The 20,710-nt window shown below is 47.2% G+C and overlaps 1 protein-coding gene across 1 annotated transcript; it reads left to right on the forward strand.

Annotated features, from left to right (window-relative positions):
* Positions 1-3,382: 3,382 nt before the first annotated feature.
* rapsn (receptor-associated protein of the synapse, 43kD) lies at positions 3,383-19,908 on the forward strand. The gene is made up of 9 exons (XM_069181636.1): positions 3,383-3,599; positions 3,874-4,174; positions 6,881-7,219; positions 10,359-10,517; positions 14,864-14,962; positions 15,754-15,876; positions 16,807-16,860; positions 17,641-17,840; positions 18,053-19,908. The coding sequence occupies exons 2-9, from the start codon at positions 3,950-3,952 to the stop codon at positions 18,123-18,125; spliced, it is 1,272 nt and encodes a 423-aa protein (XP_069037737.1). The 5' UTR covers positions 3,383-3,599; positions 3,874-3,949; the 3' UTR covers positions 18,126-19,908.
* Positions 19,909-20,710: the final 802 nt, after the last annotated feature.

A 20,710-nucleotide genomic window follows, 5' to 3' on the forward strand; every position in this document is an offset into this window, starting at 1 on the left:
TTTTTTTTATAGGAGGTGCCACAACATTTTATTGAATAAACCATCTACTTAACTGCTTAGTTCAGAGCAGAGGTGAGAGCTGGAGCAAGTGAAGGGACCCCTTGGAGAGGGCACCAGTCCAGTGTAGGGCAGAGACCTCTCTTCACACATCCAGGGGGCATCTTACACAAGGCAAATAATCTTAGGAATTGTTCGGACTGCAGGAGCAAACGAAAAAGCCCTCGCTGCCGCGTGCAGAGCATGCCAACTCCCCACAGTTGTCTCGAATGTCCGATTCGAGCCCTGTGAAGAGGCAGCTCTGCGTCGGAGTTGGCCTAGGTAAGTTCATTAGCCTGGGTGAAGAGTGTCATCAACGTGGCTGAACAGGGAATTCACTCTGCATGTCACATGTTAGCAGCCACTGTTGGAAGCCTTACCTGCGCTGCTCTAGTGCTGTACAGCTTCACGGCTGCTCGTGCTGCCCTGTGGGGTCTTTCCATCAGCCCACCTGTGGGAGCCTTGACGAGCACGTGCCTTCGGATCATCCCACAGGTGTTCAAGGGGGCTAGCGTTCAGTATGTGCGATGTAACGGTCAGTCTCTTCTCCCACGAGAGATGCATGGTGTTGTCCTTCTGGAATGTCCCATCGAGAGCTGTAAGGGAATTCCCTGGATTTTGTCGTTCTAGATTCATGCATTCAGGATGCCATCAGTCTGTTCTGATGTTCTGTGGTGATTACACTCTCCTGCCCAGACCGTCTCTTACCTCTACCTTGATTGGCCTGTCATACACAATCACCATGTTCTGTACAACTGTGTGACTCGGTGTCACCCAGTAGCATGGTCTACACATCACCTTGACTGCTGAAGAGAGCTGGTCAGTCCACAGGGGGTGTCTTATTCCAGCCTCCAACATACCGCTGGCACAAGGGCCTTGTTCTCTAGGATCACTAGGCACATGGGTTTATTTCGTTTACTTATTTATTGGTTTTCAGTGGAAGTTCAACTTTGCTGTCCAATAATCAATTGATCAAAATGAGGCTGGAACCATGTGCTCAGTACACTAAATTAGTATGCTTTAGTTCTCTGAAAACATGCGTAAATAGTTATGTTGCTTTTGAATATCAATCTATAAGTAAAGACTGCCATCTGCTACTCAGTGCAGACAGGGAGTGATTATATGCTGTCAGTTTCCCCTGATTTCTAGTTCTGCATCAGTGTTGATTTTACGAATTTTGTAATTGACTTAGTAAGACTACTTACCCACTAAGATAGATAAAAAAATATATATAGAACACATTTCAATGAGCATTAAATGAAAATACAGATGACCAGAAAAAAAATGAAGTTTATAATTGTATGATGGATTGTCCATATAAAAAATCCAGAGGAAGCGTCAAAATAGAACTTGAATTTTTCTAGCTTTGACCAGGAATTACGATAGCTCTAAGGAGCAGTTCAAAGCCTTTCTAATAATATCTCATGCATGTGAAGAATTTCAAGATGATCAAAGTACAGTTTAAAGTCAGAGTGTGCTCAAGGAACATGATCACAGCGCAAACGGCAGAATCTGCTGACACTGACGTAGCGTGCATGACACTGGCTCTTGTTATCTTGCCACAGTATTGATGAGGTGTCTCAGCTGAGTTTTTTTTTTGTTGTTGTTCTGTCGTGGGTTATAATCTGCCTTGTCGGGTTACTAAATTATTGCTTTATGGTCCGGGCACAGGAAAAGATGCATCTTCTTTCACAACAACAAAGGCTCTGGCCCACGAGCTCGGAGATCCGCGCCAGAGCACATGTCGCTGAGAGACCCGCGGCTCCTGTTGGGCAACCTGTTGTTCATGACAAAAGCTCGGGAGCAGCTGCAGGATATAACACCACGATATAGCTGTTGGCATTAAAGCGATAGTGACAGGGTGATTTACGGAGCTCGTTGGTCTGAAGCGGAATTTGTTCCCCATATATCTGGAGTTTTAAGGTGCAAATCTAACGAGCCGGCATAGCGGGGCTCTTCAGTTCCTGGAAATAGTTTCCAAAAACCGCCGGGGAGTTTTAATGGGGAGTGTGAAAAATGGGTCAGATTCTTGACTTGCAACGGGTGAAACGGCTTTGTAAGGTCCCTGCTGATATCCTGCATTCCCTTTTCTGTGCCCTTTCCAGGCGACGAGAACGACGGAAACTGGGGGCATAGAGAACGTGCTGTAGCAATCTTTGGTTACTTATTGTTAGTCGTCGGTATGGATTCCACATAAAAAATGAGCTTCAGCTTCAAACGTCTTTATGCATCTTGCCATGAAACCGCATCGAGATTATACTACTCGCAGCTCCTGCTATCTCAGTCCTAGGACCCCCATCACTGGAGAGATCATACGTTTTAGACCTCTGTAGGGAGTATGTGGATCATCATGGTAAACTCACGCTCTCCCTTCTCTGTTAAACGCTGTAAGAAAACATTATAATAATAATAATAATTGCTTACACTTATATAGCGCTTTTCTGGACACTCCACTCAAAGCGCTTTACAGGGAATGGGGATCCCCTCCACCACCACCAATGTGCAGCCCCACCTGGATGATGCGACGGCAGCCATAGTGCGCCAGAACGCTCACCACACATCAGCTATCAGTGGGGAGGAGAGCAGAGTAATGTAGCCAATTCATAGAGGGGGATTATTAGGAGGCCATGATGGGGTAAAGGCCAGGGGGGAAATTTGGCCAGGACACCGGGGTTACACCCCTACTCTTTTCGAGAAGCGCCCTGGGCGCTTGAATTGCGCTTCAATACATTGCGCTTGAATTGCTGCACACTTAACCCTGCAGCGTTCCCTCCAGCAGCGGGTGAGGGGGGTGTGTAAGAACATACCGCAGGTTTAAGCAAACAGCTTTTCTGGGCACTATGTGCTTTAATCCAGCCTGCAAAGCTGGAGCAGTTCTGTCAAAGAGCCCAGTGTGCCTCCCCATTGACGGCTTCAGCTTGTGAGCGCTCCAGGAGCAGTGGCGACCCACCTCGTGCATCGTGAGGTGATAAAAAAAAAACAGCTTGCCGTCTCTCCGAGTCCAAAATTTAATTTAAATGACCAAAGAGGTCAAAGAGCTTGTTCAAAACACTGAAGTGTAATTTGAGCCCAAGAAGGCGTAAGCCTTTGTGAACTATTCTAGGAAGCTGTCGCTGACGATGATGCCCAGGAGCCTGCGTGCTGTCAATCTGCGCTCCCGCATGCTGGGCGCCCTGTGGTCATGTGTTGTGAAGCCTCGCGGCTCGGTTTTCATGTTTTAAAGCAAAGACCGCCCCCCCCCCCCCCCTCCGACCGCGCAGGTCTGCCGGGCGCTTGTTCCTCACGAGCAGGTGGGCTTCGGCGGCGGCGAGTTCAGGGTGGGGGTGCCCGAGGGGCTTTGGAAAGCAGTGGGGTTGGGGTCTGGGGGGCTGGGGGTGGGGGAAGCGATACTTTGTGGGCGTCGCACTGCGACCTTGGGCCTCGCAGAGGGCAGGGCTGGATTCCTGCCGAGACATGTGGCCTGGAGTGACGGGCACAGCTGGGCGCAGTTGCTAAAGAAGACATTCCTCTGGCTGGGAGAAGGAGCCACTCCGCGCCGCGCCATGCCAACGCCTCCAGCCCCGGTGAGCACCGGCTTTCCAGGCGGGTCGCACTCAGGCCTGGTTTGGAGGAAGCCGTCCCCTTAATTCCTCCGACGGGCCATGAGCCAGTCGGCCTCCTCTCTGAGCTCGGCCACCTGGAGTTTCGCCGGCTTCCTTGTGGAAGCACCGTGATTGTCCAGACCTCTCTGCTAATTCCTGAACGCTAGATCTGGTTTCTCTGTCGCCCTTGAGCTGAATGAGTGGGATTTGTGCTTTCCTGACAAAGCTGTGGCAAGAGCTCTTTATTTTCTTTCAGCTGTGGAGTTCCCTAAGGCAATATCGGGCTGAACCCTGCTCCCTAGTGTCTGCGTTTCTTTCCACGCCGCAAGTGGATGAGTATTTTTATGAGGCAGTTTGGCGCAGACATGGGCCAGGACCAAACCAAGCAGCAGATCGAGAAGGGCCTTCACCTGTACCAGACCAACCAGACTGACAAAGCGCTGCAGGTGTGGCTGAAGGTTCTGGAGAAGACCTCTGACCCAGGAGGGAAGTTTAGGGTTCTGGGCTGTCTTATCACGGCCCACTCCGAGATGGGCAAATACAAAGAGATGCTGAAGGTAAGAGAACCATCCCTGTGCTTCTATCTACACTCTGTTCCAAGCTGAATTTTTCTCCCTCTGATATACACACCAACTGCAAACTGCAGAAAAAGCATTGATCTTTCATGTGTTCTTAACCTGACGCTGCATGCTACGTTAATTTCCAGAACCCTGTTTCATGAACATTCCTCTTTTCTTCTTCGGTTAAACTCCTTTTATTGGCTAAGTAAGAAATTACCTGTACTGCCGCCTCCGGTACTAAAGCACATCCATTACAATCGCCACACATTTGAACTCTGTCCTCTTTTCCTCAACCACCACAGTCCCTGCCTCTCAAGCAGAAAAACGAACAGACACAAAATCAATTTCATCGCTCGTTTCTCCAAACTAATCCTCCGGTCGATCCTTCTCGGAAGTCTGTCATTCATTCGGAACCAATTGCTGCTCTCCTCCTCCCGTATGGAAAAGCATATGGAAACCTTTTCCCACTCAGAGGGTTTCTTCCTTTGCTATTGGTCATGTAACTGATCATAAAGGGAAAAAAAATCAGAAACCCTTTATCACTTCAATACACAAAGACTCAAGAATGTCACAATGATGACAAGAATTTGAGCATGAAACCCAGGGGCTGGGAAATGCAGTTCCTTTCCTGTTAGAAAAATGAGGGATTTTAAACTCCTTGTATTAAGTGGTAGCACAAAACTGTCTTTGTTTTTCAGTTCATTTGAGATACTGGAGCGACTGGCTTCCTTAGAAACCTTGTCATTGTGTGCTCTGTCCATGCACTGAGTGATCTCATTTTATTAATACTGAATCCTTTTTTTTCCCCCCAACTTCTGGCTGTCCTCTCTGTCAAACCCTCAGAAGGAGGTAGATTCTCACTGTCTCCATGAGAACTGTGCAAGCAGTCAGATGGGCAGGCTTTCAAAGCACAGACACTCCTGCCAAGAGCTCGCCTGCTTCTTGTGCTTTTACCTCCATTGGGCACAGGGGAAAGGAGCTCAGCTTTGGATTTTTTTCAAACTGGCAAGTTTTAAGTTACAAAACAGATTTCGTAGAGATCTGTGGGATCTGAATTAGATTTTCATGGAGCGTTGAATAACTGCAGTCTGTACATATACAGTACATGCCCGTCATCTGTACAGAAACAGTATCTGTTTCAATGCACACTGACAGATTATATCAGTGCAAATGTCAAGTGGGTTCAGAGTTATTGTGCTGGCAGACAATAAAACCCTCTCTGTGCGTACATGTATTTCTGAGTAAAGAAATGGCAGAATATTGGAATATATTGGAAAGGCTTTAGTAAAAGACAATGCGAGCCCTGTCAGAACTGGATCCAGGGACAGACGTCAGACTGCACAAGCAAGGAATACATTTCTAACAATATGAATCTGAGCAATTCCTAATGTTTTGGACTCCTGTGGTCATGACTGGGTGTTCTTTGGTGGTGGGGGGTCTTTGTTTTTCATTCACATCTGCTAAGAAATGTATGAGATGTATTCTCCAAGAAACTATTTTTTTAACTTTCCTTTCTGGAAACTCTATTCTCCAGTGAATTGTTCCCTGTGAAGAAGGGCTCTCAGATCGTTGTAAATGGGAAATCCTTTGAAACCCTCCTGGTGTGGAGTCAGAAAAACAATATAAGCACCTTGTTCTACTGTGCTGTACCTCCACAGAGCTCCTTCCCTCCACTGTCACTATACTATACAGACGATGTAATGCAATAAGTTCCCAATGCCCCCAATTTGGAACTCACAGACTTTAAGAGGAGACCTGATTATAACTGAGCTTGATATAGTACCTTGTCCTGAATTCCTCAGCTAATTCAGTTCATGTGTCTTGGTGAGTCAAGCTTACTTGCAGAAATTTCATTGGGTTTGTAGGCCAAGAATACTAGATCAGGCCCAGGCTGATTTACATCCAGCCACCTCCTGGCTACATGTGCTCCACTGCAAGTTCAGAAAGTGTTTTCCATGATGTGGCCTTTACCACACTTTCACATTTTCCCACCTGCCTCTCGTCACATCCGTCAGGATGCAGGAGCTGGTTTCTTGTTCAGGTACTGCAGTAAGGATGTCGCGTGATCCCAGTGGTGGAAAAAAAGGGGGCACTAGAAGATGTTCTTATTTCATCCCGTTCTGCCGCTGATTCGCTGTCTCTTTCTGTGTATAAGTTACTGAACCACTACTTTCTCTACCTACTGGGCGCAACACTAAACCCAACATCCCAGTTGTCAAATTCCCTGAACACATCTGCTAAATCAGAACAAATGTGGTTTAGGAGAGTGGTGCATATTGCCTGATTACAGCCTTGCATGGAACTGCTGTGCCTGCTTGCCTGCTCTCTGCTAGCATTAGTTGGCTGTGGACTATTGCACCACTGATATCTGTGGACCTGCAGAGACCTGCCTAAGGTCCAGAGAACACAGGGCTCCTGATCATTGCTTTGTCTGAACAGGGTTCACCTCATGTCAAAGTAAGCTCATCATTAGAGTAATTGTGCTGCGATATCTCTTTTTTTTGGTAGGAAAAGACAAATATTTTCACAGACGAAACTCAATAAGATTGAACCAGATGATTTTGTAGAGATCTTTCTCCACAGCAACCTTTTTTGTTTTTGTCCGATGCTTTGTGCATCCCACGCCTGTGCTTTGGAGGGCGTGGGATTGCACCGGAAGGAGCTCATGCACGAGAGTGAGGCCGGTGGTGCTTTGTGTTGCAGTACGCTCTGGCCCAGATCGACACGGCCCGGGAGATGGAGGACCCGGACTACCTCACTGAAGGCTACCTCAACCTCGCGCGGAGCAACGAGAAGCTGTGCGACTTCCAGAAGACTGTCTCGTACTGCAAGACCTGCCTGAACATGCAGGGCACCACCATCAGCCTGCAGCTGAACGGCCAGGTGTGCCTCAGCATGGGCAACGCCTTCCTGGGCCTCAGCGTGTTCCAGAAGGCCCTGGAGAGCTACGAGAAGGCGCTGCGCTACGCCCACAACAACGACGACAAGATGCTGGAGTGTCGAGTCTGCTGCAGCCTGGGCAGCTTCTACGTCCAGCTCAAGGTATGTGCACCTGTAAGGTACATACAGGCCTGGGTAAAGGTATACAGTAGATTATAGGTGTGTGCACCTGTAAGGTACATACAGGCCTGGGTACAGGTATACAGTAGATTATAGGTGTGTGCACCTGTAAGGTACATACAGACCTGGGTACAGATATACAGTAGATTATAGGTGTGTGCACCTGTAAGGTACATACAGGCCTGGGTACAGGTATACAGTAGATTATAGGTGTGTGCACCTGTAAGGTACATACAGACCTGGGTACAGGTATACAGTAGATTTAGACCTATAAGGTATATATATAGTTGTATACAGGTGTTATAGGTATTTGGACCTATAAAATCTATATACTGTAGATCTGTATGCAGCTACTGTATATATGCAAGTATATATTATAGCTAGTTGGTCCTGCATAAACTTGTATGCAGATATATATTACAGATATTTGGACCTATGATAAAAAGTATGCATAGACCTGTATGCAGGCATATTTTATATCTATTTGCATCTATACAAAAAACATATATTAGATGTACATAAATATAGATGTTTAGATCTATAAGGTATATATGTACTGTAGGTATAACTATTTTGATTTAAAAAGCTGTGTTTTGGTAATAAATTAGCAATACATGATTTACAGGTCACCTTTCTTTCAGTCACTAAAAATATATAAAAAACCGAAGCTGTCAAATAATTCTGTTATTGTATTTTGGATTCTGTTCTGCAGTCTGATATTTTGTTTTAACAAGGGGGAATTGCTCCCTGCTAGATGCTTAATCAAACCGATTCTTGGCTTTGGCCTTTCCTTCGAAACTCCCAATGTGACGTCCCAGATCTCAGGGAGTGATCTGTCAATGTCTGCTTTGGTGCTAATCAGGGCTTCACAGTTAATTGATTTCACAGTGGAGTTAAAGACCTGAGCTCTGCGTGGCTCTGTGAATCTCACACATGACACATAGTTGTTTCGTTTCGCAGCCACATATTAAAGTCTAAACGGAACATTTCCCTACAAGAATACCCTTCTTATTTTCACTCCTATTAAAACAGGAAGACAGGAAAGATGGGAGCTCTTTTTTAACACCAGCCTTCCTCAGTGTGCTCTAGGGTCACTGCTACAGGGTGACACCACATATTACAGCAGGCAGGTTTTAGTAAAAGCTTCTATGGAGAAGATTTGACATCCATGTCTTTATCTTGGTCTCAGCAGCATACAACATGAAATACAAAAAAACTGGGCAAACTGGGTATGTGTGCAATAATAGCTGATTGTAAATGCTTTAAACGATGAAGTGTACTCAACATTGTACTGCATATTGTTGAAGTAGAAAGTGAAAGTCTGGAAATTGCAGCCCCTACAGAAGATAACTCTGCCAGACTTTGGCCTTGATCATCTGATCCTTCCTCTAAGATGAGACACCTGCATTTCCATCGCAGGGAAAACTCATTCAGAAAGAAAGGTTGAAAATGGGTATGTTTCCACCCCCAGGGAGAGATGGTGGAAGGAAACTGAAAGACATCATTCTCAGAAAAACAGGTCGTGATGATATTATTCTGTCCTGCCATTATTAGTAGTGGCAGCCTGGAGCACAGGGCAGGGGTTGAGTCTGTTCCAGGGCACACAGTCAGGGTGGCCAACAAAGACACCCAGACAGCAGAGGATAGTGATTTTGTTTTGCAACTTTATGCTTCTTTAATGACATTTTCCTTCTTCTGGCTGCTAAAGTGTGTGTCACAGCAGAATGCAAGAAGGTCACCCCTTCTACTGTTAGTTAGAAATGTCTGTTCTTTTGACCACCATGGGTTGAATGACGTTTTTCGTTATTGGCATATAGGGAAGTTAATAGACATCAATGTAATGACTGATCTGATCACCTTAGTGGCTGCACCCCAACGTGTTGATACAGGCACAGGAAAAAGCCAAATATGGCCTTTGTTGCCATTTGTAGGACCAGTACAAACCTGCGCTTCATTAAATAAATGCTTTAACCAATAATATGAGCAAGTTTGTTCAATCAAACAAAGTTGTCCCGTTCTGGGGTAACAGTTTGCGAGTCTCCCAAAAGGAGGATAAGTGCATATCTGGCTTCGCATCACAGAGGACAAAGCCTCTAAAATCTGGGTTGTCTGGCATAAACCCAGACAAATGGCCACCCTGCGCCCAGGGACAATTTAGAGATGCCAGTTATCCCAGCCAGCATGCCTTGGCACAGTGGGGGGATAGCAGAGCACCCTTGTGAACACAGAAGGCACTCTGTTAAGGTAAAGGAATGGAGGCCAGCCAAAACAAAACATGTCTCAGAGCCTTCCCTTTGCGATTTTACAGAAAAGCAACCGGCGTGCTCCAATCTGTTTAATTCCGAGAGCAAAACAAAGAGGGCAGACAGGTGGCTCAACAATGCTCTCTGATTCCTCGGAGCTCTCAGTTCAGTCATCAGCTGTCTCGGTGCAAGACGGAGCTCATCCTTGAGCACACAAGCACTGCTCAGTTCGCGGCCCGCAGGCCCAGGCCCCACAAGCTTACCCGTCTGCACGCAGGCCTGAAGAGCACTGAAGAACGGCGCCTTGCAGAGAGCTCAGGTCTCGCTGAATACGCAGCAGACAAGCTTGTTGTGATCTTCCAGGGGATATCTCAGGTGTCTTATCATCCCTGTCTTTGCGCTCACTAAGGTTTCATTCAGTGTCAACAATACCTGCGTGGGGAATCGGAAATGCCTCTTCCTGCTATTTGCAGTGGTATCGCCCTGTGAAATCCAAAAGTAATTGAGAATAAAAGAAGCTGGGGTTGTAAGCCTTGCTGCTCTCCCGTGGCTTGACCTATAAGACTCTACAGGAACAAGTAATAGGTTTATTCCATGCTGAAAAAAAGAAGAAAGAAAACACAACATTTCGGCCGTGGAGGCTTCTTCAGGTGTGAAGGCTCTTGGGTGTGCTCACACCATGGACGAAACGTTGTGTTTTCTTTCTTCTTTTTTTCAGCAGGGAATAAACCTATTACTTGTTCCTCTGCAGCCTACGCATGCTGACGCAGCTCCCCGCCTGAACCGCTACAAGACTCTAGACGTCTATCTGCTGCGTGTCGGCTGTAGGAGAGCTCCCTCGTTCGCCCTCACTCCCTGGGCTCTCTCCCCTCCCGCAGGACTACGAGAAAGCCCTGTTCTTCCCGTGCAAAGCGGCGGAGCTGGTGAACGATTACGGCAAGGGCTGGAGCCTGAAGTACCGGGCCATGAGCCAGTACCACATGGCGGTCGCCTACAGGAAACTGGGCCGCCTCCCGGACGCCATGGAGTGCTGTGAGGTAGGGGTCCGCGCGGCCGCGGTCACACGACAGCCACCCTTCAGCGCGCCCCAGCAGTGTTCCTGTGTCAGAGCACGTTCCTCCCTACGTACAGTGTCGCCAGCAGCTGTATCAACCTGCAGCTCCCAGCTGGCAGCCCACTGGAGCTCAGCAGGTGTGAGCCTGGTCAGTATCTGAGTGGGAGAAACTAAGGCTGCTGCTGGAAGAGGTGTTAGTGGGCCAGTAGGGGGCGCTCACCCTGTGGTCTGTGCAGGTCCTAATGCTCTTGTATAGTGACGGGGACGCTATACTGTTAAAAGACGCCGTTCTTCGGATGACACATAAAACCGAGGTCCTGACTCTCTGTGGTCATTAAAAATTCCAGGTTATAAGGTAAGAGAGATCACTTTATTGGCCATATACAATTTCTTGCATTAGGAATTCATCTTTTCGCATACCTCAACTTGCTCTCCATAAGACACACAGACAGACACACAGACAGGGAGAGAAGCTTGGGGTCAGAGCACAGGGTCAGCCATTGTACAGCGCCCCTGGAGCAGTTGGGGTGAAGGGCCTTGCTCAGGGGCCCAACGGAGTAGGATTCCTCTGCTGGCAGCGGGATTTGAACCAGCAACCTTCCAGCCACAGGCACAGATCCTGAGCCACAGAGCCACTGCTCCACCTTTTTGTTTCTCCAAAAGAGTAACAGTGTTACTCCGACATCCTGGCCAACTTTCCCTCTAGCTTTTACCAGTCATGGCCTCCTAATAATCCCCATCTCTGATCGGTCACATGCACTGTCCTCTTTCAAGATAGCCACAGCCTAATAATAACAACAACATAACACACTTGCCTCTTCAGTCTGAGCTGTGTGGTGGGTGTCTTTGCAGAATCCGTTACCTTAATCCCCCTTCACTCCAACTTAATCATGTCATTCACTCACCAGTCACCTCCTCGCTGCCCTGCGCTGTGCTCCTCTTGTGTGCGGAGCAAACTGACATGGACAGATGCAGTTGTCATTAGGCTCCTGTTTCATAATACACTCTACCCCCCGAAAAGATAAAAATACCCCTTCCTACACACAAGTGCCCCGTCCATTCAGAACCGGACACTTGAGTAATGGAGAGGAGGCCCCGGTACTCTCAGGAACAACAGCTGAAATGAAGCTCGTTGTCACTGGGTTGGTGTAACAGCGTGATATTTTACTGAAAAGACACAAGTGGGTCTCCGGCAGTGGTCCGGGATCGCAAGTTATTTTCGTCCATCGCAAGTTCTTTTTTAGAAAGCGTCACTGTCTAAAGAGCCCTGTGTCTAATTACAATGTTCCTGTTGGACCACAAATTGACCTTCTCCCCTTGTTTTAAACCGCTTCTGTTTCGAGCAGAATCTGGAAAACGCGCTGCCGACCGCTGCTGCAGCGCTCGTGGTTTGCCGGATTCATTCAGCCTCGACTACTGACCTTTTGAAACCAGTTTGGTCAGTAAAAGAAGCGTCTTAAACGCTACAAAACAAAAGATAAATAAAACACTAAGTTTCAAACGGCATTTGTTAGGATCGGTCCGAAGGGGCTTTGCACAGCCTGCGCGACAGGAGCTGGGATCTCTCCCCCCAAACCCAGACGGTAAAAGCCACCTCGCCACAGGAGCGCACCGCTCTTCACCCGTACTGCCGCAGTACGGGCCGCGGCAGCGAGCGCTCTGTTGACGCAGCTGTGGAGAGATCTGGCACAAGCGGTTTAAATAGACGAGGGAGCCGAGCAGATCTGATTACAGACGGGCTTAAGGTCTGTCCTGCCAGTTGCCAGAAACACATCCTCCGTCTAGCCGCCGGGATTCTGAAGAGGAGCTGGAGTTGACTCGGTATTCGGTAAACTGCGGGCGCGCTGAGCCTTCTGTACCCCCGGCGCGCTTGCTTTAATTAAAATTCATTTTCCTGGATTGGACGTGTTCCTGATCTCTGGACTCCCGGGGATTTTCTTCGGGAAAATAATCTTTTTCTTCTTCTCGTATATTTCTCTTTTAGACGCAGTCACTAAATACAGGAAAATCCAGAAGCACTTGCTAAGCTACACTTGCCTTGGACCGTCCTGTTCGGGCGCCGTGTCCCAAACGGTCCACACCTTCTCCCTCTCCGTTGGGGTGAATTGGAGCGTCAGGCTAGTGTGAACATAGCTCGTATTTTTAGATATGAACCTGAGACGTGGCAGTGGGATGGCTATTAATTGCTACACCGTGTAACAACTTCAAACTCGTTTTGCGCCGGACGATGTTTGGAGACGGGGTGCGTCGAGTGCCATTATTAAAACGAGGCCCCTAACGATCATGTTAGAAACGGGGAAAAAACGCGGTGAAATCATGGGAAAGCGTGGCTGGTGAAGTTGAAGAAAGTGCGAGACGACAACGTGAGAAACAGCAGCAATACGAACACACGTTTTACAAGTGGAAAACCTCAGAAAATGTCTTAAAATACTGTATAGTTACACCGGTAGTCCTTCCTAACGACTGATTCCAGCAATTAAGAAAGGCAACTATTTTAGGATTCTGGGTTCAGCTTCTTAACATTCTGTATGTCATGTTACTAACATTGTTCTGCATGACAGCGTGTCTTAAATTGCATTATATTAAGTGCTATATTTAAAGGAGCTGTGCAAATTCTACAGGGCATTTCTAAAACTTGCGTATTTAACCACCCTAATTAAATGAAGCTCTTTTTGTGGACCGGGGATACAACGAGTATGCGCCAGTTGTCGGCTGCTGCAGAATCAGTACATTCCTGCTCTTTCTTGAATTTTACTGCCCTCTGGTGGCGATGAGGCTGAACTGGCTCAAACGAATCGTGTTCTCCACTCGCGTTCTGCGGAATAATCCGACAATCGGGTGGGATTTAATCACACAATCTTCAGACAGACACAAGGTTTAAAGATCAAAATGATCAAAAATATTTTGTTTTCCGACCCCCCCCCCTCCTCAAAACGACCTTCAGGCGTTTAAAAGTGAAAGCACAGCATTGTGATTATTTTTAACAAGTTTCTTGCTCACAGGTCCTTTCTGATTATGCATGGAAAGAATCATGTCTTCACCACATAAACAAAAAAAACTTTCTTTTCGTTTTTCAAATCATACACCACGTGCTTGTTTACTGCGGACAACGGTAACGTGTAGTTTACGTGAATAATTAACTATAAAAATACTGATTTCATATTAGAAATTTCTTGGATTATTGATTTAGTTAAGTTTTAATTCTGTTTTGTTTTCGAAATTCATTGTTAATTCGTTTTTTTATGGTAGAGGACCAATGTCTAATAGAGGACAATGCAATTATCATTAACACCTTTCTGATCAAGCCTGGAGTCTGTAACAACTTACAGAAAAGAAATAAAAATCCCCAGATACTGATCGATTTTAAAAACTGCATTTGAACAACTCTGTCCTCTACCGCATCTCATATTCCAGACAACAATAAACCAGACCAAGCCCGTTTCCTGAAAATGATTTTTTAATCCTTTTGTGAATCCCGTGAGTCCTGTTTTTCCACCTACGGCCTCTGCATTGTCCGTGCACAGGCACCAGGAAATGTCGAGAGAGATTGATTCACACATGAGTGCAAAAGCGTGCCACTCCGGAGCCTATGCTATGCCACAGAGGATCCTGAGAGGACTGTTAAGGCGGGGAGTTCAAAGTCAGGTCATCTCCACACACACGACCTCCACAGAACTGGGCTGAAATCTGTCAGGTCATTAACAGAGGGATTGTCAAGACAGTGAGTGTTCGGTCCTGTCCACACTGACTGATGATAATGATCATCTTTATTAGCCCTATACAATTTCTTGCATTAGGAATTCATCTTTTCACATACCCCAGCTTGCTCTGCATGAGACACAAACATACAGACAGGGAGAGAAGCTTGGGGTCAGAGCACAGGGTCAGCCATTGTACAGCACCCCCTGGAGCAGTTGGGGTTAAGGGCCTTGCTCAGGGGCCCAACAGAGTTGGATTCCTCTGCCGGCTGCAGGATTTGAACCGGCAACCTTCCAGTCACAGGCGCAGATCCTGAGGCACAGAGCCACTGCTCCGCACTGACTGATATACGGTGCGTGCCTAACGAGCTCATATAGACACCTGATGTCGTTTGCCAAGGTCTTAAGACAGAGTAGAGAAAAGAAGGCAGAAGAAGAGGATTACCTTTCCACTTGTCCCAGGAAGGAGCGTTTCGGGCACAAAACACCCAGTTTTAGGGTGGTGTGCTCCCAGTGTATCTTCACCTTGCAGTACAATGAGCACCGCTGACCATGTTTGAGCTCCCCAGCTCTCCTGCCCCGCCCGGGCTCAAACCTGGGGTCAGTGTCTGTGTCTCCGTGTCCTTTCCAGGAGTCGATGAAGATCGCCCTGCAGCACAGCGACCGCCCCCTGCAGGCCCTCTGCCTGCTGAACTTCGCCGACATTCACAGGAGCCGGAGCAATGTGGAGGTAGGCTCCTGCCCGGTGTCCGGGGCGCAGAGACAACGAGAGATTTCGATGTGCAGGGCAGCGCTTGTGACCCAGTTTCCCACCCGTGGCGACGTGCCCTGTGACACCAGACCCTCGCTTTTTGAGGGGCCTAGGCCAGATCTTGGAAAGGGGCCCCTTCAGATCACAGTTTGCACATAGACTAGTGTGATCAGCTCCCACCACAAACATTCTTACTGTGCAGCATTCCTGTAGCAGCAGCTGAAACCACACTGCTATAGTCATTTTACGGCAAAGAAATAAAGTACTGCACTTACATTCACAGCTCATAATACTGTATTATCATTTATAACTAGCAGATAGCCTAGAGTAGCACAAAAGCAACAGATGGAGCCACTGGAGGGATTTTTGGGGGGTTCACATTAGAAGGTGCCGATTAAAAAAACATGTTGTGTTGCACATTGTGGGGGCCCCCTGGTGGCCTAAGAAGCCAAGGTTTGGCCCTGCATCAGAGGCAGCTCTGGTCTCCTTCATAGAGGAGGAGGGAGCACCTACGATCTGGTGTCAGGCTGGGAGTCCTCAGACCTGGGGGGTTCTGGGATTGTGTCCTTGTTTTGCTCATGGCCACAGTGGCCTTTGACCTCCTGCCCACCTGTGTCTTGTGGTCTTCTGAAATCTAGCTCAGGCTGTGCCGAGTAATCCTCACAGCTTTACTTGTCAGGAACTCGTAAGGCAAAAGAAGCAGGAACCTTTAATCCCGGGTTTACGCTCTGATCCGTATTAGCGCCTCCCCGTCTGTTTCTCTCTTCAAGAAAGCATTCCCTCGTTACGAGTCCTCGATGTGCATCATGACAGAAATTGGCAATCGCCTGGGACAGGCGCACATCTATCTGGGCGTGGCAAAGTGCTGGCTTCTGCAGAAGGACCTGGACAAGGTACTGTATCAGTGGATCGTCTTCCTACTGTCAGCCTGCAGAATCTGCTGCTGTCGGCACCCAAGAGCCTGTAGCTAAAAACCTGTGGCTGGAATATTGGGGATTTGCATAAAATACAGTCCTGAATATAGACTGTCATATAATCCCACGCTTTCTGTAAAAGAAACGCTCCTTGCCTGAGCTGTCTTAACCTGACCTAGATGTAGTCAAGCACTGGCTGCCTTGCACCACACTGCTTGCAGAGCTGTCGTTCTGTATACCCAGTAAGGGTTTTACGGTGCTGCTTTGTTCTGGGCTGGATTGTATACGCAATGTGTGACCTAAATAGTCCACAGGCTGCTTTAGCTGCATCCTAAAACATGCTTCACCAGTCTTGGAACTATCCTTCTTTTTATTTTATTCTTCAGAGAGCACGCAGGGAAGCTGCATTAAAGGGGAACCGCCACCCTATTTTTATATTTCAGGGTCAGAAAGAATCAGCACTGATAAGTGCATTTCAAACCACAATTAAAGTAAAATCCACTCAGTACCTTGTAAAACTGCCAAATTATTACTGTACATAATAAAATAGATTAAATTTCCAGATATGCGTAGTGCCATGTTCCGTACTTATTCGCTCGTACATCACAGTACATTGATCGTTACAGGGCCGAGAGAGCAGGAAGGGCTGCACCACGTCTTGGCTCTTGTGAACTCTCGCTCTCGCCCGTGTTGAGACCAGTGGTTTTGCGACTTACAGCCTGTGTACAAAGTTCACGATTTAGTGCTGCATTCGAAATCTGTAAAAATGTTATATACCATCAATGAACGTATTTTGTGAGAGAGATTTAATAACCGGTCTGAGAAATTGTCTGCAGTGCCCAACAGTTGTCACCCGGTCGCACTAGTGGTGCTGGGTCATGATGTACCGCCTCTGTTTTCTCCCCTCAGGCTCTTGATGCTCTTCAGAGGGCTCAGGAACTTTCAGAAGGAGTGGGGAACAAGGTACGGTGTTTTTACACGTGACCACTTCCTGCTGCTTCAACGTCAGTGATTTTTACTGTAATCCCGGAGGGGAAACGGCACCTTTAGTTGTACCGCAGTACCGTCAGAAAAGCCCGATGGTGGTATTGTTGGCTGCTTGCTTCTTGAATCTGTGTAAGCGCTGTAGCAGCAGGGCACTGTGACTTCGCAGGAAAACCACAGGGCAGGGAAAAGCATGATCCAAACTTTTGGCAAAAGACAGCAAAGCAAATCTGCAGTATGAATCAGGGGTGGCTCTGATCCAGGACGTGGAGAGTCATGGTCCAGCAGGTCACACACAGTAGGCCCCCCGTGTAATTATCAGTTTGTAGGGAGTTGGAAGATGTGTTTTTTTTTTTATCAGTTTAGCTGGTAGGTTCAACGAGAGGAGGAGTGGCCAGCTGTGGACCTTGAATATTTAAATTGCCCAGGTTTATGGACCTGGATTATGTGGTCAAAACAGAGCGCTTCCAAGAGTTTAGCATCTGATGTCATGAAGGTGCCCCCTCAGCCCTGCTGGGCTGTGGCTGTGCAGGACCGTGCCTCTCCACCCCAGGTATAAAAACGCGGTGAGCCCACGGCACCCACTCGACGAATTAGATGATTAGGTGCGCGTAAGGGATTGTGCGCGCGTTAACATCGAGACCCAACGCCACGGGGAGCCCGGCTGCCGGCTCCCCCCTCCAGCAGGGGGCGCTGCGTGCGTGTTGCGGCGGAGGAGGTCTGGGGCTGCGCTGAGGCGTGCCGTCGCTGTTCCCCCAGCTCTGCGTCCTGAAGGTGCACTGCCTCAGCGAGAGGATATTCCGCTCCCGGGAGCAGCAGGAGCAGCTGCGGGAGCAGGTGGTGAAGTTCCTGGAGTGCGTGGAGGAGCTGGAGCTCTACTGCGGCATGTGTGGCGAGTCCATCGGGGAGAGGAACCAGCAGCTGCAGGCCCTGCCCTGCTCCCACGTCTTCCACTTGAAGTAGGTACCCCACCGCCTGGGCCGCGCCCCCCGGCGCCCACCACCTGCCGAGCCTCCTTACCCCACGCGCGATCGTGGCGCGCTGGCCAGGGGACCCGAGCGAGGCCCCGAAAACCTGCCGAGATGTTGCACCAGTGAAGAATGAGTGTTTAACTCCTGTCTTGACCGGTTTATTGGCTTTGCTGCTGCAGTGCGTGTTTTCCGTCGCGCAGGTGTTTGCAGTCGAACGGGACGAAGGGCTGTCCGAGATGCCGGCGCTCCTCCGTGAAGCCCGGGTTCGTGTGAGCGGAGAGGGAAGCCCCTTCGTTTGGGTTCAGGACAACACTGACGCCCTCCACTCCCCGTCCCACAACCCCCTAAAAGAGGGCGCCAGGCGGGGAAGGCACTGCTGTCTGGGCCGAGGCAGCGAGGGCACCAGGACACTCCTGGAGACGCGCGTAAAGACGGACGGCTCTCAAACGGGGATCGCAAGCGTAACGAGGCCGAGCGACAGCTCGGTGCTGGAAACTCATTTCGTTACTGTCCCCTTCTTTTTATTTTATACCAGGAAAAAAATCAAGCTGGTGAAAAAAAGGACATGAATTTTTGGATTTCGTTCTTTGTTTTTCAGAAGCGCCGTCTTGAAAAGGGACGGCGTCTTTCTTCTTGTGTCTTTATTTGGAGCGTTTCCGCGGACAGCCGCGCTCACAGGAATGGAGGGGGGGGCTCGTTTCTGACAGCTGTCAGGCTATCTGCAAATGAGAACTCCCAAACTCTGGGTTTGGTGCGGGGGCATTCAATTGGAAGAGCAGAGAGATGATTCACTGATGGCTAAGATAACTGTTTCCCAGAAGACATGCTCTGGATCACCTTTAACTTTAGTGGATTTTTTTTAATTATTCTGTCATTACATGCAAGTTCCCTTCTTCAGCTGTTGTGCCTCCTTTTGTGTTGGTGCTGTTGTGTAATTATATGCTGTATATATTATACTATGCTTGGGAGCCTATAAGCCACTGAGTTTTGCATTGACTAGCAGGACAAATTGCAAAAACGTGTGTTCCCCCCACACAGTGGAACAATCGAGCAAGCAATTTGCACCTCTCTATCTCTGTTGAAACAGTGAACATTATCAGCACTCTGCTGGTTCTCACCCAGTGGCATTATTATTCTTTTCTCATTAAATACCTCCACATACTACTGAAGAAATATCGGCTTTGGAGAGGTCAATCTGATAGTGGTATATTCAGTATAAAGAACACAAGGAAGGCAAATGATTAAGGGTTAGAGTGCAGTGTGCGCAGTGAGCTTTGCAATGAAGTGTTGGTTTTGAGACGAACTTTTTACATTTCCTTCCTCTCAACCAAATGCTCTCCTTGGCTCGTCTGCAAATGTGCCTGAACAGCAACACCTTTTTATTCAGAGACTTTTTTTAAGCAGACATGTAAAGTACTAGTGAATTCACAAATTTGCTTTATAGTCATCATGTACAATGTTTCATATATGTTACAACAGACAAAATACACTATTGTAAGGCTTAAATGTATGTTTTGACTTTTGGCTAGAATTAGTACGGTGGAGTTGTTTTTTTAATTTTAATATGAAATATGCTGTTTTTCTATAATTTGTTGTCCATTATTTTCAATGACTGGTATTGATATACATGATGTTTTCATATTTCTAGTTTGTATTTCTCTATAGTTAATTCATTATTATATTCTCAATGAGATCAATCATTTCTCAGTCTTCATTTTTTTAGAATTTGTTGTTTAATGCCGTTCACTGAATTTCAGCTCAGCTCCTTAAAGCTACCGATCTTTAATCATTGGACAAAAGATTCAATCACTTAGCTCATATGATGGATTTTCACATTTTTGTCATCTTCGACTGAATTGTTCCTTCATCAGAGTTATTCAGAACTATGTCAAATCAACACCTTCAAGCTTCCACTCAGAACGACCAAACTGTTTGTTTTTTCTGCAGCATGTCAAAAATATAAAAATCACTTTTTTGGAGGGAGTGGAGCCATGTTCAATCCTTTGACAAGAAAATAAATAAAGACTTACTGGAATAAATTAATCTTTAAAAATAATTTAGGAGCTTTGTATTGAAATATCAAATTTTGTTTTGAAGAACGTATTCATTGTGACTGATCTGAAGTCTAAACCAAAGCGCTCTGCAGAGAGGTTACAGTCTCAGGGATGCAGGAGTGCAGGGGGAGATCTGAGCTCTTGGGAGATCTCCTCTTTGGTTTAATCTTCTATTTTCTATAGAAATAATCTGCATTAATGATTATGTTGTGTCCCATGCAATATAACACATTTGGGGTGACAACTCTGACTCCAGGCAGCCTGCAAGCAGAGACTCCAGCAGAATTACATTTCTCCTATGAGAGGGCTGAGCTGATCCAGAAGGCGTGGTTTGCGTAAGCTTGGATCAATGTCCGCAGGAAAGGGCTCAAAACTACGGTTGTAAAACATTCATCCAGTTTTCTATCTGGCCTCTGACCTACCCGAGAAAAGCAATGAAATACCTTTAGCACTTTGGAAGCACCTTTACAAGCTTTGTCAAACCTCCAGTGCCTCTGTATCCAAGTGAAATCAACCTACTAGTTTATTATGTTGTGGTGAAACAGACAAAGGTTTCAGTAGAATAAGATTAATTGTTAAAAGATTAGGGCAGGAATTGTATTATATCAGGTTTCTGGATAAACAATGTATATAGAGGAGGTTGCCATGTGATTATGTTATTCTGGACCTCTCTTCCCAAGGATATCAGGGACTCACCTTCTCTAAGCTCTTACAAATCCAGACTCAAAAACCTTCTTCTTTAGAACAGCCTTTACTGAACTGGTTCCATTCTTTACCCCTCTGCTCCTACTGTATTCAGTACCA

This window comes from Lepisosteus oculatus, chromosome 21 (assembly GCF_040954835.1).
Source record: "Lepisosteus oculatus isolate fLepOcu1 chromosome 21, fLepOcu1.hap2, whole genome shotgun sequence".
Lineage (NCBI taxonomy): Eukaryota > Metazoa > Chordata > Actinopteri > Semionotiformes > Lepisosteidae > Lepisosteus > Lepisosteus oculatus.

Bases quoted from the DNA above. Each gene is read 5' to 3' on its own strand.
- rapsn (XM_069181636.1), top strand. From the start codon at position 3,950: ATGAGTATTTTTATGAGGCAGTTTGGCGCAGACATGGGCCAGGACCAA. The intron at 4,175-6,880 runs GTAAGAGAACCA...TTTGTGTTGCAG, and splicing joins AATACAAAGAGATGCTGAAG to TACGCTCTGGCCCAGATCGA. The intron at 17,841-18,052 runs GTAGGTACCCCA...TCCGTCGCGCAG, and splicing joins TCCCACGTCTTCCACTTGAA to GTGTTTGCAGTCGAACGGGA.